Genomic DNA, 16,035 nt, shown 5'->3' on the forward strand with positions numbered 1-16,035 from the left:
AGGAAATGAAGCAAAAAACACCATAAAAAGAAACAATTCAACCAAATTTTGTTAACTTTATTTATAGATACATCATTAGTTATAAATATTTTGATTTTTGTTAACTTTGCTAATGGCATGTGTTTGTAACTCCTAACAGCAACAATTAGCTACATAGTCAAACTTTGTCAGAGCCATCATATGTGTCCTTTAGAAAAGGCTTTGGTGTAGGTAGCTGAACAACAGGTACCACCAGTGCTGCCTTAAGATATGGGCATATTGGACAGTTGCCCTAGTGCCCCTTGAGTTCAGGGCCCCAATGCTAATGTATGAATGCTGTGGGCCCTAGTGCATTGCTTTGAGTATCCATCTTACAGTTAAGATGGCCCCAAGTTCTACTTGCACTTTACATCTGAGTGGTTAGTTGGTTAATACTGGTTTTTAAACTTCGTACTTTTGAGACAAGGGAAAATTTTACATAAACTCTTGATAGTTAGGTAAAATTTCAACTTTGGGTTTGAGTCATACAGGTGACACATGTGTACCCATAGTTTTTTTGTACTGTAAACCCCGGAATTAAGAAAGCTATTCTGGAAATACAAGGGCCTTTTTGCCAATGGTATAATTTTATTTTACAAATTTGATACATCAATATTTTAGCACACTGTCACAATTTCAAAGACTTTAAAACTTATTTACTTTAACCTTTAACACACAGCATTTTATCTAGAATTGGTTCCCCTGCCACTGCCCTGTTACTACAGGGGATAAAACTCATACGATGACATGATGCACCTACAGTGTGCTAATGTTTAAAGTAAATAAGTTTCAGTCTTTGAAATTGTCACACATAGAAATGTGGACTTTGCAGTTGAGTGATTTTGCAATTTCTGAATTTTGCTCATAATCATTAGGTTCAAATCAAAGATTACAATAGATATAAATATTTTATGTTTGAAAATCTTGATTCACTTCCAGATGTACTTTAGGAATATATATATATATATATATATATATATACGAATTAGAAGACCAATTCCCAAATGTTAAGGGTGGTCTATATATATATATATATATATATATATATATATATATACCAGTTCTCAGTCAAATCGTCCAACCCATGCTAGCATGGAAAGCGGACGTTAAACGATGATGATGATGATGATGATATACATACATACACACACATAGGTTGGACAAAATAATGGAAACACCTTAAAATTTTAAATAAATTAATTTTAATATGGAGTAGGACCACCTTTGGCAGTAATTACAGCTTGAATTCTATGAGGTATGGACTTGTACAAAGTTTGAATTGTTTCCAAAGGAATTTTTGTCCATTCTTCAGCTAAAACAGTCTCCAGTTCTTGTAGTGATGATGGCGGAGGATATTGACTCCTTACTTGTTTTTCTAAAATGCACCATAAATGTTCAATAATATTGACATCTAGGGATTGTGGTGACCAGATAAGATGTTCAACTTCACTAGAATGTTCCTCGTGCCATTCAGTAACAACTTTAGCTTTGTGAATTGGTGCATTATCATCTTGAAAGATTGCCTTTCCCTCCAGAAACAGTTCCACAACCATAGGATGAATTTGATCAGATAAAATGCTTAAATAGTCTTGACTATTAATTCTGCCATGAATAGAAACCATTGGGGCAGCAGATTTCCAAGATATAGCCTCCCAGATCATCCTCCATGTTTAACGGTTGGAAGAAAGCAGTCTGGGTCAAATGCTTCTTTTGGCTGTCTCTACACATATACTTGGCTGGTGGTCAGAAATAATGTAAAAGATGACTCGTCCAAGAAAATAACATTCTTCCACTGCTCTAGGGACCAATTCTGTAGGTTTTTACTCCACTCTAAACGCTTTACTCTTTTTCTCTTTTACTTGTTTCAGTCATTTGACTGTGGCCATGCTGGAGCACTGCCTTTAGTCGAGCAAGTCGACCCCAGGACTTATTCTTTGTAAGCCTAGTATTTATTCTATCGGACTCTTTTGCCGAACCGCTAAGTTATGGGGACGTAAACACATCAGCATCAGTTGTCAAGCGATGTTGGGGGGACAAACACAAACACACACACACATATATATACATATACATATATATGACAGTCTTCTTTCAGTTTCCGTCTACCAAATCCACTCACAAGGCTTTGGTCGGCCCGAGGCTATAGTAGAAGACACTTGCCCAAAGTGGCATGCAGTGGGACTGAACCTGGAACCATGTGGTTGGTAAGCAAGCTACTTACCATACAGCCACTCCTGCGCCTACATTTAAAACCTTAGCAGAGCGTAATTTTGCAACATTTATTTTTGAAAGTAGTGGTTTTCTGATCAGATAAAATGCTTAAATAGTCTTGACTATTAATTCTGCCATGAATAGAAACCATTGGGGCAGCAGATTTCCAAGATATAGCCTCCCAGATCATCCTCCATGTTTAACGGTTGGAAGAAAGCAGTCTGGGTCAAATGCTTCTTTTGGCTGTCTCTACACATATACTTGGCTGGTGGTCAGAAATAATGTAAAAGATGACTCGTCCAAGAAAATAACATTCTTCCACTGCTCTAGGGACCAATTCTGTAGGTTTTTACTCCACTCTAAACGCTTTACTCTTTTTCTCCCAGTGAACTGGGTTCTCGAGGTGGTCATTAAGCTCTGCAGTAATTTGGGGAGCTGTACTTTTGTGATCCTTTCTAACAATTTGCGTCCCTATCTGGAAGCTTTGGTTTTTGACAGTCCCTATCTGAAAGTTTTGGTTTCCTTCTGGAGTTTTGTTTCAACGAGGAGGTTTTCCCTCTTTCTCAAAGGCTGTCATTACTTTCAAGACAGTATTTCTTGATACATCAAATATTTTGACTGTTTTCGTTACGCTAGCACCTGCCATATGAGCACCAACAATTTGACCTCTTTGAAAGTCCGATAGATCTGTCATTTTAATGAATTTTAATTACTTCTTTCTGATGCTATCTGAAAAGAAACAGTAATTTTAGCAAAACATATTTAGCAACACTAATAATAAATCAAAAAAACATAAAAATATTTGTGAAGGGGAGACAAGCTTCCCCACCCAGCTTTAGTCTGCATTCAGGGACATGTTTCTGAGTCATTGCTTGTCATCAGCCTGAAGTAGCCGACCAGCTGATTCCCTTAATGGGTCTGTCACATTAAGTTGACAGTAAACAACTGCTTTATTGTAAAACTGCTATTTATGTCTCTCTGTGAGATTTATAATTAGATCATTTCTAATCTTGTAACCAGTGAATGTGTTTTCACTGAAAATATATATATTTGTGAAGGCTAGACAGGTTTTTTCAACCAGCTTGTCAGCTACTTCAGGCTGATGACGAGCAATGACTCAGAAACATGTCCCTAAATGCAGACTTAAGCTGGGTTCGGAAGCTTGTCTCCGCTTCACAAATATAAGGACACAGGAAATGTGTCAAGGCCAACAGGAAGCGGTCTAGCTTCCTAGGGCTAAATAGCAGCAGTATGATTCCCTTCATGGGTTTGTCACATTAAGTTGACAGTAAACAACTGCTTTATCATAATACTGCTGCTTATGTCTCTCTGTGAGATTTATAATTAGATCATTTTTAATTAAAAATTTTAAATAGCTATAAAATAAGAACAGTTAATCCTCTCAGGCTGCAATTTTCCAGATTTACTTCTCATATGGATACTTCTCATTTTTGAAAAAAATTTGAGGACTTTCAAGAAGACCTTGGTGAAATTGACTGGAATGACCCCTGTGTACTATGCATGTATTTGTAGCTTTTATTGTTGGCTTTACTTTATTTATGATTGCTTTCTATGCCTTCTTTTAACCTTTTCAACAAGTTGTAGTGCACTTGAGGATCACACAATAAGATCGTCATCATCATTATTATACTCTTTTCTTAGAATCTTCTTGCAGTAACTGCATTAAGATTCAAATATATGACTATGTGGTCAATAGTATAGTGCATTAATCTCACAGTTATTGTATCTTGTTGTATACACAAAATCTGTACTAACACATTCTGCTCCAAGGTTCAGGCAGTAGTTGGTCCTTGGTTCACTCATACTCTGTTGAATTATTCTTGATTTCACCAATATTTGATCATACTTCAATGTAGTGAGCTGGCAGAATTATTAGCATGCCAGGCAAAACGCTTAGTGGCATTTAGTTTGCCTTTATGTTCTGAGTTCAAATTCCACTGAGGTTGACTTTACCGTTCATCCTTTCGGGATCAATAAAATAAGTACCAAATGAGTACTGGGGTTAATCTAATTGACCTATGCCTCCTCCAAAATTGCTGGCCTTGTGCCATAACGTGAAAGCAATATTTGATCTTACATCCTTGTTCATGTTTTTATGTTTTTGTTTGTCACGTGTGCTTGCTTGTCTGTCATACTTTGGTCCCTCAACATCTGGCGTAAAACCATCCCCTTTTTCAAATTCACCCCCCACTCCTTAGTCAAGGAGACTTTTTCCTTTTCTTTTCTTGTCTTACAAGTTACTTAGCAACCTCACAAGTGTTGGTATCATGAAAAAAAAAATGCTTCCAATACACACTGTAAAGTGGATGGCATTAGGAAGGGCTTCCAGCCATAGAAACCATGCTTAAGCAGATACTGGAGCTTGACTCAGCCCTGCAGCTTGCTGGATCCTGTCAAACTGTCCAACCAAAGCCAACATGGAAAATGCATGTTAAATGATAATGGTGATAATAGTTTTTTAATGTTTTTCTTTTTTACTTTTAGATATTGAAAACCTCACCCATAAAACAGGAAACTTTAAACAATTTTCTATATTTTCTAACATGTTGAAAACAGCTTTACTTAAGGTGAGTTCTACCATTCTTTTTTTTTTATTGTTACTTACTTTTTTTTTATGATGATGTTTAGCCCCAAGTCAGCTCTGATTGAACAAATCTAAGATCAGCAGCATTCCAGTCATGGTTATCTTGTCATTTCTAATTCTTTTTTCTTTTTATGTGGTTATAGTATACTTAGGTCTATATTATCTGGTGTGTCCTTTTATTTTTAGACTGTAGGATTCGGGTTAAGGGAGATTTGGTTACTATTTCTAGTGGGTAAAGCTTCCTTCTTGGCTTATTTATGGTGTTGCTATTTAACTCTAGCTCAGCTCTGAGATTGCATAGATCTATTCTCAGTCTTTCCAACTGCTACTATCCTGTTATTTTTGAAATGTAGTGTATCTAGAACTACATTATTCAATGTGTTCTTCCTTTTTTAAATTAGTAGGGTGTGATAGAGATAGATTTCAAGGAGATAGATTTGACTGCTATTTCTTGCAGGTTGAGCAACATTATTGAGGCTCTGTCCTCATTGTTGTTTAGCTAAATTCACTAACCTAAGCTCTGATCAATTAGACGTAAGATTTAAAGCATTCCAATCATAATCATCACAGCTTTGTTACTGACGCTCTGTATTTTATGTGATCTCTATGAATCAGTTTTGTTGTATTTTATAAATGTTTAGAATCACTAATTAGTAGCTCATTGACTTAGTGGTCATATCATTTTCCAGATGGTTAGCCTGTGTACTTCAAAGATTGGGTGGTGTTCTCATTGAACTTGGTCCTCAATCCATGTGATTAATAATTTTATCATTTCTTCAGTTATCCCAATGGCTTTTGGTGATGATTCTAGATTTAATGGATGCAGATATCTTCCCTGCATCACTGGTACAGTGCTTGACCTTTAGGATGGTTGAGATTGTTGACTGAGAAAAACTGTAATCACGGTAAATTCTGAAACACTGTTTGTTTTACAGGTACAGGTATGGCTGTTTGGGTGAGAAACTTGTTGTCCAGCCATGTGGTTGGGGTTCAATCTCACTGTGTAGCACCTTGGGCCAGGGTCTTCTACTATAGCCCCAGACTAGCCAAATCCTTGTGAGTGGATTTGGTAGACAGAAACTAAAAGGAGCTCATTGTGTGTGTATATACACACACACACACACACACACACACACACACACACACACACACACACACACATATATATACGTGTGTGTGTGTGTGCATGCACGAGTGTGTGTTACTATCTCTTTGCCTTGACTTCATGTGATTGTTGTAAATGAATGTCACCAACATGCAAGCAGTGTCCTTTGTTTCCAATCTTCTGTGAAAATGTGTCTGATGATGGGGAATATTAACTTATTTGGAAACAGGTGAGGGTTAGTAACAGAAAAAGCATCTGGCTGTAGAAAATCTGCCTCAACAAATCCATCTGACTCATACAAATGTGGAAAAGTGAACATTAAATGAGGATGATGATGATATATGTAGATATGTATACGTGTGTTTGTGTGTGACCCTTGTTTTGACCACCACCTTCATTCAAAGCACTGTTGTCCATTTCTGTGCCTTCTGTGGAAAACATGTCTAGCCATAAACTTGTGAGGGTTGTTGACAGGAAGGGCATCCATCCATAGAAAATCTACCTCAACAAATTCTGTCTGACTCATGCAAGCATAGAAAAGTGGATGTTGAATGGTGATGATGATAATGTTGAGCAATTATCTTTGATATAGGTTCCAAATTAATTGATTTCTACATTTTTTTTACCTACCAGTAAGAAACTCATTGTTATATTAGCCATATTTCGGAGCTGATTCACAACACAAAAAAAAAAAAAAAAATTTAACTTAGAAGCCAAATTGAAATGAGAACTGCATGATGCAGTTGTTGTACTCTATTGTGTATGCTCGTTTGTATTGGGATGTACTGTCATACACATTGAAATAAAATCATATCATCATTTGATCATTACAACACATCTGTAAAGCTGTGTGTCTTCTGCATATCATCACTATCATAGTGGAATTGTAACCACTAAAATATAATAATACAAATGACCATAAATTGCAGAGTACCTGTAATATATTGTTTAGTTTTTGTTTTTTCTCTTCGTGTCTTTGGTGTTATTTTAAATGTTGCAGTTTTTTTAATATTTGGTTTCTTTTGTCTTATTTCCGTATTTTATAAATGCTTTTCATCTTTATTTTTTTCTTGCCCTAGCAAAGTGAAAGTGTGACCCTTGATTTACTAACATATGCTGATTTGGAGCAGCTCCGGCTACAGCGCTCTGGTAACCGAACCAATGCTGAGAAACAAACTCCTGCAAACCTTAATACCAAGCGCTATTTAATACTAACTTATACTGTTGAATTTGATCGGTCAGTAGAGCTTAAAGTTTTCTCTTCTAGATGTTAGTGGTTTATGTCATTCACTTAATGCTACAGTAATGATTTGTTTTAGAAGGTGCCACATAAAAAGCATTGGTGTGTGTGTGTGCTGGTGCCACATAAAAAGCACTGGTGCTGGTACCATGTAAAAAGCACTGGTACTAGTTCCATGTAAAAAGTACGCAGTGCACTCTGTGGAGTGGTTGGCATTAGGAAGGGCACCCAGCTGTAAAAACCAAGCCAAAACAGACTATGGAAGCTGGTGCAGCCCCTGGTTATGTCAGTTCCTGTCAAGCTGTTCAACCCATGCCAGCATAGAAAATGGATGTTAAATGATGATGATGAGTCTCACAGGTACCCTTCTGCCTTTTTTCTATCTAAGGTGTTTTTAACTTAATATTGTCACCATCATCAACATTTTAATGTTCACTTTTCTATACTCACATAGGTTGGATGCATTTCATTGAGGTTTAATTCCACTGTGTACCACCTTGGGAAAATGTATTTTACAACAGCCTATGGCTGACTAAAAGTTTGTGAGTGAATTTGCTTAATTGAGTCTGAAAGAAGCTCATTGTATACATACTTATGTGTGTGTATTTATCCTTGTCTTGACATTACATGATAGTTATAAACAAGCATCACTTTCATATTGTAGTGGTGTCATTCATTTTCAATCTTTTGTGAAAACATATCTAGCCATGGGAAAATATTACTTTGTTTGGAAATAGGTGAGAGTTGGTGGCAGGAAGAGCATCTGGTTGTAGAAAATCTGACTTAACAAATTCTCTCTGCTCTGTACTAGTGTGGAAAAACAAAAATAACGATGATAATGAAATATATGTATATTCAACTGATTTGTACATTTTTAATCATGTAAATAAATATACTAGCTGAGTATCCTATCGTTGCTGGGTAATTTTCAAAATAGAATGCTTTCATTTTAATTTTTTTTATTCCATCTTGGTCAGGATGGATTTTTGGATTATTTTGGGCATTTTGATAAACAAAGTTTTTTTGTTTTTCCATTTTGTGCATTTAACATCAATTTAACCATTTAACTTCAATTTAACCATTTAACATCAATTTTCCATACTGGCTTGTGTTGAGCACATATTCAGCTAATTTATGAATATGTAGGCATGTGTAAAAATTTTAAAGCTTAAGTAAACAGTAGTATGATATATGGACAAATACAGATTGTGTGAGCAAGAAAACTGTAACTGGAATTCAAATTTGGAAAGATTTTCCTTATTTCTTACTCTTCAACATCCAACATAAAGCTGACCATGGTTGAAGTAGGGCTCTTCAAGGTGTAAATTGGCAACCAAAAATATTTACCCTTGTGATTGGTTGATGGCCATGGCAAAACTAAGACTCACTGGAAATTGAGGTAATTTGAATTGAAATGGAACACCGTATCTTGTGTCCATGTGACAGAGGCTCTTGTGCACTTATCATCTAATCGAGGCATCCTATGCTGGGGTGTCTCATGAGATCATGCAACAGAAGCTTATGTTCGCATATCATCAAGTCTATTCCTTCTCGGTTTGGGTGGCTACTGTGGTGTGTGCGTACGAGTAGATGTAATCGCCTTACCTCGGTTTTCCTTTCCTCGACTGCGAGTCCGTCTTGCGGTATCCGATCCTTGAAGCTTGCCCTGACCCAAAGTACACCAGGAATAGCAGCTGCTTCTCCCAAACCTTCCCAAACCTAGACCGTCGCTTAACACGTCTTGTCCTGACCGCAGCCCCGTTCGAAAAAAGGGCACGAATGCCAATCGAGGCACCCCCTGCCCTTTTTCCCCTTCCGGCCGACTCGCCCTTCCGGTCAGCCTCCCCAGACACTGACATTATACCATAGCTACTGAGCTTGCCTCTGATGATTGTGAGCGTCTTTCTACTCTGTCACCCTAATGAAATTTTTTACGCACGCGCACGCACGCACACACACACACACACACACACACACACACACACACACACACACAGTATGAAAGATATGTATACAAAGAAAGAATGGGAGGGAATGTGGTAAATATATATAGAGAGGGGTAAATTTTACAATGCGGAAAATGTAAAAGACAGAGAGAGAGGGAATCTTTTCTGTTGCTGTCATAGATTTTGAAATTTTAGAATTAAATGAAAATTTTCAAATTGGCTATATTAATGTAATTTTTCCATGCTGAATCTGATTTTGTGATCCATTCATTCCAGAAAAGTTTTTAGAAAAAAGTCAGATATTTAAAGTTTGATAATTTTTCCCCAGTCAGAAAACAGGATTTGAAATCTAGCATTTTCTGTGATAGCTGTCTATCACAAAATGAAAGCAAAAATATCACCACAATAAAGTTCTAAATAAGATAAAAGCAATTACATATCATGTCAAGAGAGAGTGAGAGTGGGAGCAGCTTGTGTGAGATATATATATATATATATATCTATATATATATATAGAGAGAGAGAGAGAAAGAATGTGAGTATAGTAAGTATATATAGGAGGGAGGAAAAGCATAAGAGACAGATAGGAGAGATAGAGATAAGTAGATAGTGTATATCATTATATCTAAATGATCAGTATATCTTTGGATCAGTATATCTTTTAGATATACTGATCTAAAATTAACAATGGATGTTAAATGATGATGATGATACATACATAGATATATATATCATCATCATCATCATCATCATCATATATATATATATATATATATATATATATATATATATATATATATATAATTACCATTTAACATCAATTTTCCATGCTGGCTTGTGTTGGGCATATATTCAGCTAATTTATACATATGTAGACATGTGTAAAAATTTTAAAGCTTAAGTAAGCAGTAGTATGATGTATGGACAAATACAGATTGTGTGAGCAAGAAAACTGTAACTGGAATTCAAATGTTCATATTTTGTTGCAAGCATTTGTTTCATTGGCTGTTTCTGGGCAGACGGTTAATATTCCTTTGTACAGAACATTACTATAAGAATCTTTAATTTTCTCAACTAAAATAGACATATCTAATTTTATATTTTAAAAGTTGTGTTTACAAACAATGTTTTCTTGTTAAGAAGCCTAATTCGGTCTGCTCAAATAACTAATTAAACATTTATGGCTGACCTCCAGAAATACCACTTATGCTTCTGGTTTTTGGAACACTGCATATTTTGTCACTCTGTGTTCGACCTAGTAGAGTGCAGTCAAATAATTAGGGTGTGTTGCATCAAACTTACTGTTTGTTCTGAAAGGGGTTAGGCTAATGACTACAATGCATGTATTATAAATCCCTTAATTATTAATAATGGCTGAAGGGTGGTGGATAGTAGCATTTATTAGAGCATCAGAAAAATTGCCATGCAATATCTACTTCCATGTAAGGTGGGGAGCTGGCAGAATTGTTAGCATGCTGGGTAAAATGCTTAGCAGCATTTTGTCTAGTTCTGAGTTCAAATGCTGCTGAAGTCGACTTTGCCTTTCATCCTTTCAGGGTCGATAGAATAAGTATCAGTTGAGGGCTGGGGTTGATGAAGGTATCTGCAGGTATCCTTCAGCCTGCAGATCTGAAGGATCTGCATGCTGGGGAATGAAGGTATCTGCAGGCTGGGGAATGAAGGTATCTGCAGGCTGGGGAATGAAGGTATCTGCAGGATGGAAACCTGGTCCAAATGCTTGCAGCAGAGTTGGATACCTCTGCTGAAGGTACTCAAGAGTAATGGGTTAAATCTACCATCCAAAATATTGAAGAAACAGTTATTAATAATTCTTTCTAATTTTGGCACATGTCCAGGACTTTTTTAAGGGGAAGGGAAGTCGATTACATTGACCCCAGAGCGCAACAGCTACTTATTTTATTGACTCCAAAAGGATGAATAACAAAGCTGACTTTGGTGGTATTTAAACTAGGAACATAAAGAGTCAGAAGAAATGCTTCTATGCATTTAGCTGAGTTAGACTCGGTGTATAACAATATTCAGTTTTGCCCCTTTCAGTTTCAAGTTCAAACCCTGCTTTGCTTAACCCTTTAGCATTCAGATTACTTTCTCAAATATAATGCTTTCTTATTCACATTGTTTTCTTATTATTGATTTGAGTCAAAAAAGTACTAATTTTATTAGCAAATAATTCATCTTGAACATTTAAATAATTATTCATACTTGATGATAATTGATAGTGTATAATTGTATTTGTTTTTTATTGTATTGCATTTTATTTTTGTTATATACATCATCGTCACCATTTAATGTCCATGTTCTATGCTGGCATAAACTGGGCAGTTTAACAGGATCTGATGGGGCAAAGGATTGTATTGTGTTTCACTGTCTACTTTGGTATGGTTTCTATGGCTGAATGTCCTTTCTAATGCCAACCACTTTCCAGCAACTTATGAAACTACAGATCCTGAGAGAGACAGCTTTATGCTTGGAGATGAGGGATTAAAGTGAGAGAGAAGGGGTCAGAGTAGGACAGGTTTCATGTTGTAGAGGGGCTACATGGTTGTTTACATTTTTGGAAGAGATGGTAGGGGATGATCAGGCTGGAGTGGGGAAGAGATAAAATAGTAGTTATGAGGTATCAAAGTGGACCATCTAGGTACAAGGTGAGTAGAAGTGTATAGGGGCAGAAGAATTGGGAGTGTGAGTGGATAGAGGTTGCAGGAGTGTATGGAAGAGTGAGAGATGGAGGGGGTGAGTGTAATGAATAAACAAGTGTTGAATGGATGATATATTTATACACACACACGCACACACACATACATATATATATATAGAAGAATTCCTGTTCTTTATTGAAATACTGTTTCCTACTGTTTCAGAATACATTATCCACTTCCTTTACACCAAAAACAGACGGCTAACAACACTTCTCTACAACAGATCATTGTTAATCTAAGATCTGAAGTAAAACAACTTAAAGATGAGGTATTTATTGTCCAAATATGGATTTTAGTTCTAATTTTTATTAGTCTTTCCAGATATTCTTTCACCTCCATTGTTTAAAAATATCTTTGTTTTGCATTCTTTGCCTTTAGTTTGTAACAATAATTTGTGAGCAACCATTTATGATTTATTTGTATTGTGTCCATTTTACCATTCTGGATGGGTTGCATGAAGCATTGCTTTACAGCTGGACGCTCTTCCTGATACTAACCCTAAAGGAATTATTTAGTCTACTTGTCTCTGAAAGCATGGAACTGGCAGATACTATGTTGACAGAAAATGTCACAATTTTTAGCTCTACACTTTCATGCAAAGACACAGAATGTAAACATTCACTTAGTCACACATGTGCACATATATATATATATATATATATATATATATATATATATATGTATATATATGGAGAAAATTCACAAAAAAACAAAAGACGAAGACAGGTGGTGTAGACAACAAACAGTTATATTAGTTTAACGCTTGGGAGGTGAAAAAGTCTTTAATGTTTCGAGCCTACGCTCTTCCACAGAAAGGAACACAAAGAAACAAGGAGAGAAAATAAAGAATGTGTAATGGCTAACGATCTATCATGGCGAATGCCGGACAGAAGAGTCACACAGGAGAGCTAGGAAGAAGGGGAGATAATAAAGAAGTGGTGATCCCAAAAACGAAGGTGTGCGTGCGTGTGGAAGAGGGCTGGTGACCTTGACGTGTGCATGTGTGTTTGTGTAGGTGTGTGGATGTGGGGCAGGGAAGTGGTCAGTGCTAGTGTCTGCTTGATCAACATGTGTAATCTTTCTCACAGTCAGTTTATTCCGTTTCATGAAATTGAAAATCCATTTATCAGAACATCTAAAGCTGTTCATTTCAATTCCAAACCTTTTTACCAATTCAAAAGTATATTCCCGTAAACGGTGATAATTTACAATTATATTGTTTGCACGCTGAACAACAATCCACTGTAAGAGCTCAGTCTCTAGATCTCTATGTACTGGTTCTCTACCTCCACCAATTGATCTGCACCTCCTCTTGTCTGACATATTGATTAACTCAGTTTCTTTTGTGCACCATTCTCTCAGTCATTTTCTATAAATACCTAAGTCTCTTGACGCAGCAGATAAATTGCCAGAATATTCTTTCACTCGTTTAATAGCACTCAATTTTTCACTAATGGTATATGATCGTTGAACACCTTTTGATATATTTTCTTTCGACTGTATTATTGGGAATAAAAATCCTTTGAATTTATCTACAGACGTAGAGCAAATGAACATCTAAACAGAATGCAAACAAGAGCACTAACTCTGTTTCCACTTTTAACCACAAATAACCGCCCATGGGCGTTCTAATGGATGGGCAGATTTTCGGAGAACCCAGGTTTGAAATTTCCCCAAGACACCTGATGAAGGCTGGAGGGTATATCAGCCAAAACGTGTTAACAACAAACAAGACGTGGACAAATATCCGTCAATTGTAAAGAATGTAAATATACATGTATGTATATATGTACATATATGTGTGTGTGTATATATATATATATATATATATATATATATATATATATATATATATACATGAATGTATATATGTATATGTATGTATCATCATCATCATCATCGTTTAACGTCCGCTTTCCATGCTAGCATGGGTTGGACGATTTGACTGAGGACTGGTGAAACCGGATGGCAACACTAGGCTCCAACATATATACATGTATGTATATATACATATATATACATGTATGGATGTATATATGAATATGTATGTATATATGTATATGTATGTATATACATGTAAATATATGTGTATATTTATATATATATATATATATATATATATATATATATACACACACACACACACACACACACACACACATATATATAGCCCGTTTATGCGTAACATTCCTTCTTTGGATACTAAACTCTGCTTGCAAAGACCTGTTGAGGCAAGTGAAATCGAAATCGAAATCGAACTAAATTTGTAGACTGGCACCCATCCCAACGTCTTCATTGAACACTAAACTCGGCTTGCGAAGACCTATTGGGGCAAGCGAAATCGTGATGGCACCAGTACCAGTACCAGTAACTCACTAAGAGCACTGTCCGAGCGTGATCGTTGCCAGAGTACCAGCTGCCTGGCTTCGTGACGGTGGCACGTAAATAGCACCATTTGAGTGTGACCGTTACCAACGTCGCCTTCCTGGCACTTGTGCCAGTGGCATGTGAAAAGACATTCGAGCGAGTTCGTTGCCAGTCCCGCTGGACTGGCTCCTGTGCAGGTGGCACGTAAAATACACCATTTCGAGCATGGCCGTTGCCCAGTACCCCCTGAGTGGCTTTCGTGCTGGTGGCATGTAAAAGCACCCACTACATTCTCTGAGCGGTTGGCGTTAGGAAGGGCATCCAACTGTAGAAACTCTGCCAAATCAGATTGGAGCTTGGTGTAGCCATCTGGTTTTCACCAGTCCTCAGTCAAATCGTCCAACCCATGCTAGCATGGAAAGCTGATGTTAAACGATGATGATGATGATATATATATATATATATATATATATATATATACACACACATGTATGTATATGTATTTATAAAATAAATAAATGCACCTTTTTTAATGCCTAGCCAGGCTCATGGGCCCAGTTTCCCGGTTTCAGTGGCATATGCATTCCCCAGCTGGACAGGACTCCAGTCCATAGCAGCGTTACTCATTTTTGCCAGCTGAGTGGACTGGAGCAACGTGAAATGAAGTGTTTTGCTCAAGAATACAACGCGTTGCCCGGCCCAGGAATTGAAACCACAGTCTTACGATCATGGTGCTGACACCCTAACCACTAAACCATGTGCCTCCATATGTATATATATACATATATGTATATATATACATGTATGTATATGTATATATACATGTGTATATATATATATATATATATATATATATATATATGTATGTATGTATGTATGTATATGTATGTATGTATATGTATATATGTATGTATATATATATATGTGTGTGTGTATACATATATATGTATGTATGTATGTATATGTATGTATGTATATGTATATATGTATGTATATATATATATGTGTGTGTGTATACATATATATATATGTATGTATATATATATATGTGTATATAAATATATATGTATATAAATATTTGTATACACATATGTGTGTATATATATGTGTACATATATGTGTATACATATATGTTTATATATATGTGTGTATATATATATGTGTATATATATATATGTATTTATATATAGGTTTAGATTTAGATTCAAAAATTGAATATGGTACTTATGTTTAGGCACCAGAATATAGTATGGTATGGTATTATATAAAAACCATTCCAAAAACTAGGTGATCAAAATAAGCAACACGGATTTCAAAGATGGTTGCAGTACGCATGTTTCATGCTACTCCATTTATTTAAGTAATGCGAGCATTACATTAAATGCAATATGTAGAGCAATCCTCAGCTGCACGAAAATGCAGAAAATTACAATACAATAGACATATTATAATTGTGGCAACATTTTAAAATGTAGTTGAAAAAAGTAGTTAAAATTATCAAAATATAGTATTTTAACTTCTACCATGGTCATCTAGGGCTATTAATTAGCATTTATTTTAAATTGGAAATTGAACCTTTATAACACATATTCCTGATCTCTCACCTTATCATTTAATCTACTTGTGATAAATAAGATTTCATCTTTACTCCATAGAAGATATTTTTTCACTCCACTTCTGCTAATACTGTTAGTTTCTCAATATGTATCTTAACCCTATATAGCTTATAAGAATTGGAAATTTTTCATTTTTCATAAGTTTTTACCTTATTTAATGCTTGATTTTAAAAGAATCATTATTATTTATTACATTATTCCAGGGCT

General features: G+C 35.8%; 1 protein-coding gene across 5 annotated transcripts in view; it reads left to right on the top strand.

Annotated features, from left to right (window-relative positions):
* Positions 1 to 16,035, top strand: part of LOC106877348 (centrosomal protein CCDC61) — a 118,054-nt gene that overhangs the window by 49,858 nt on the left and 52,161 nt on the right. For all 5 annotated transcript variants that reach the window (XM_052970643.2, XM_052970639.2, XM_052970642.2 and 2 more), the window contains exons 3-5: positions 4,735 to 4,817; positions 7,019 to 7,176; positions 12,008 to 12,113. In XM_052970643.2, the coding sequence (XP_052826603.1) occupies positions 4,735 to 4,817; positions 7,019 to 7,176; positions 12,008 to 12,113 (347 nt within the window). The remainder of the gene's footprint in view (positions 1 to 4,734; positions 4,818 to 7,018; positions 7,177 to 12,007; positions 12,114 to 16,035) is intronic.

Source organism: Octopus bimaculoides, chromosome 9 (genome assembly GCF_046866305.1).
Source record: "Octopus bimaculoides isolate indiv1 chromosome 9, ASM4686630v1, whole genome shotgun sequence".
Taxonomy (NCBI): domain Eukaryota; kingdom Metazoa; phylum Mollusca; class Cephalopoda; order Octopoda; family Octopodidae; genus Octopus; species Octopus bimaculoides.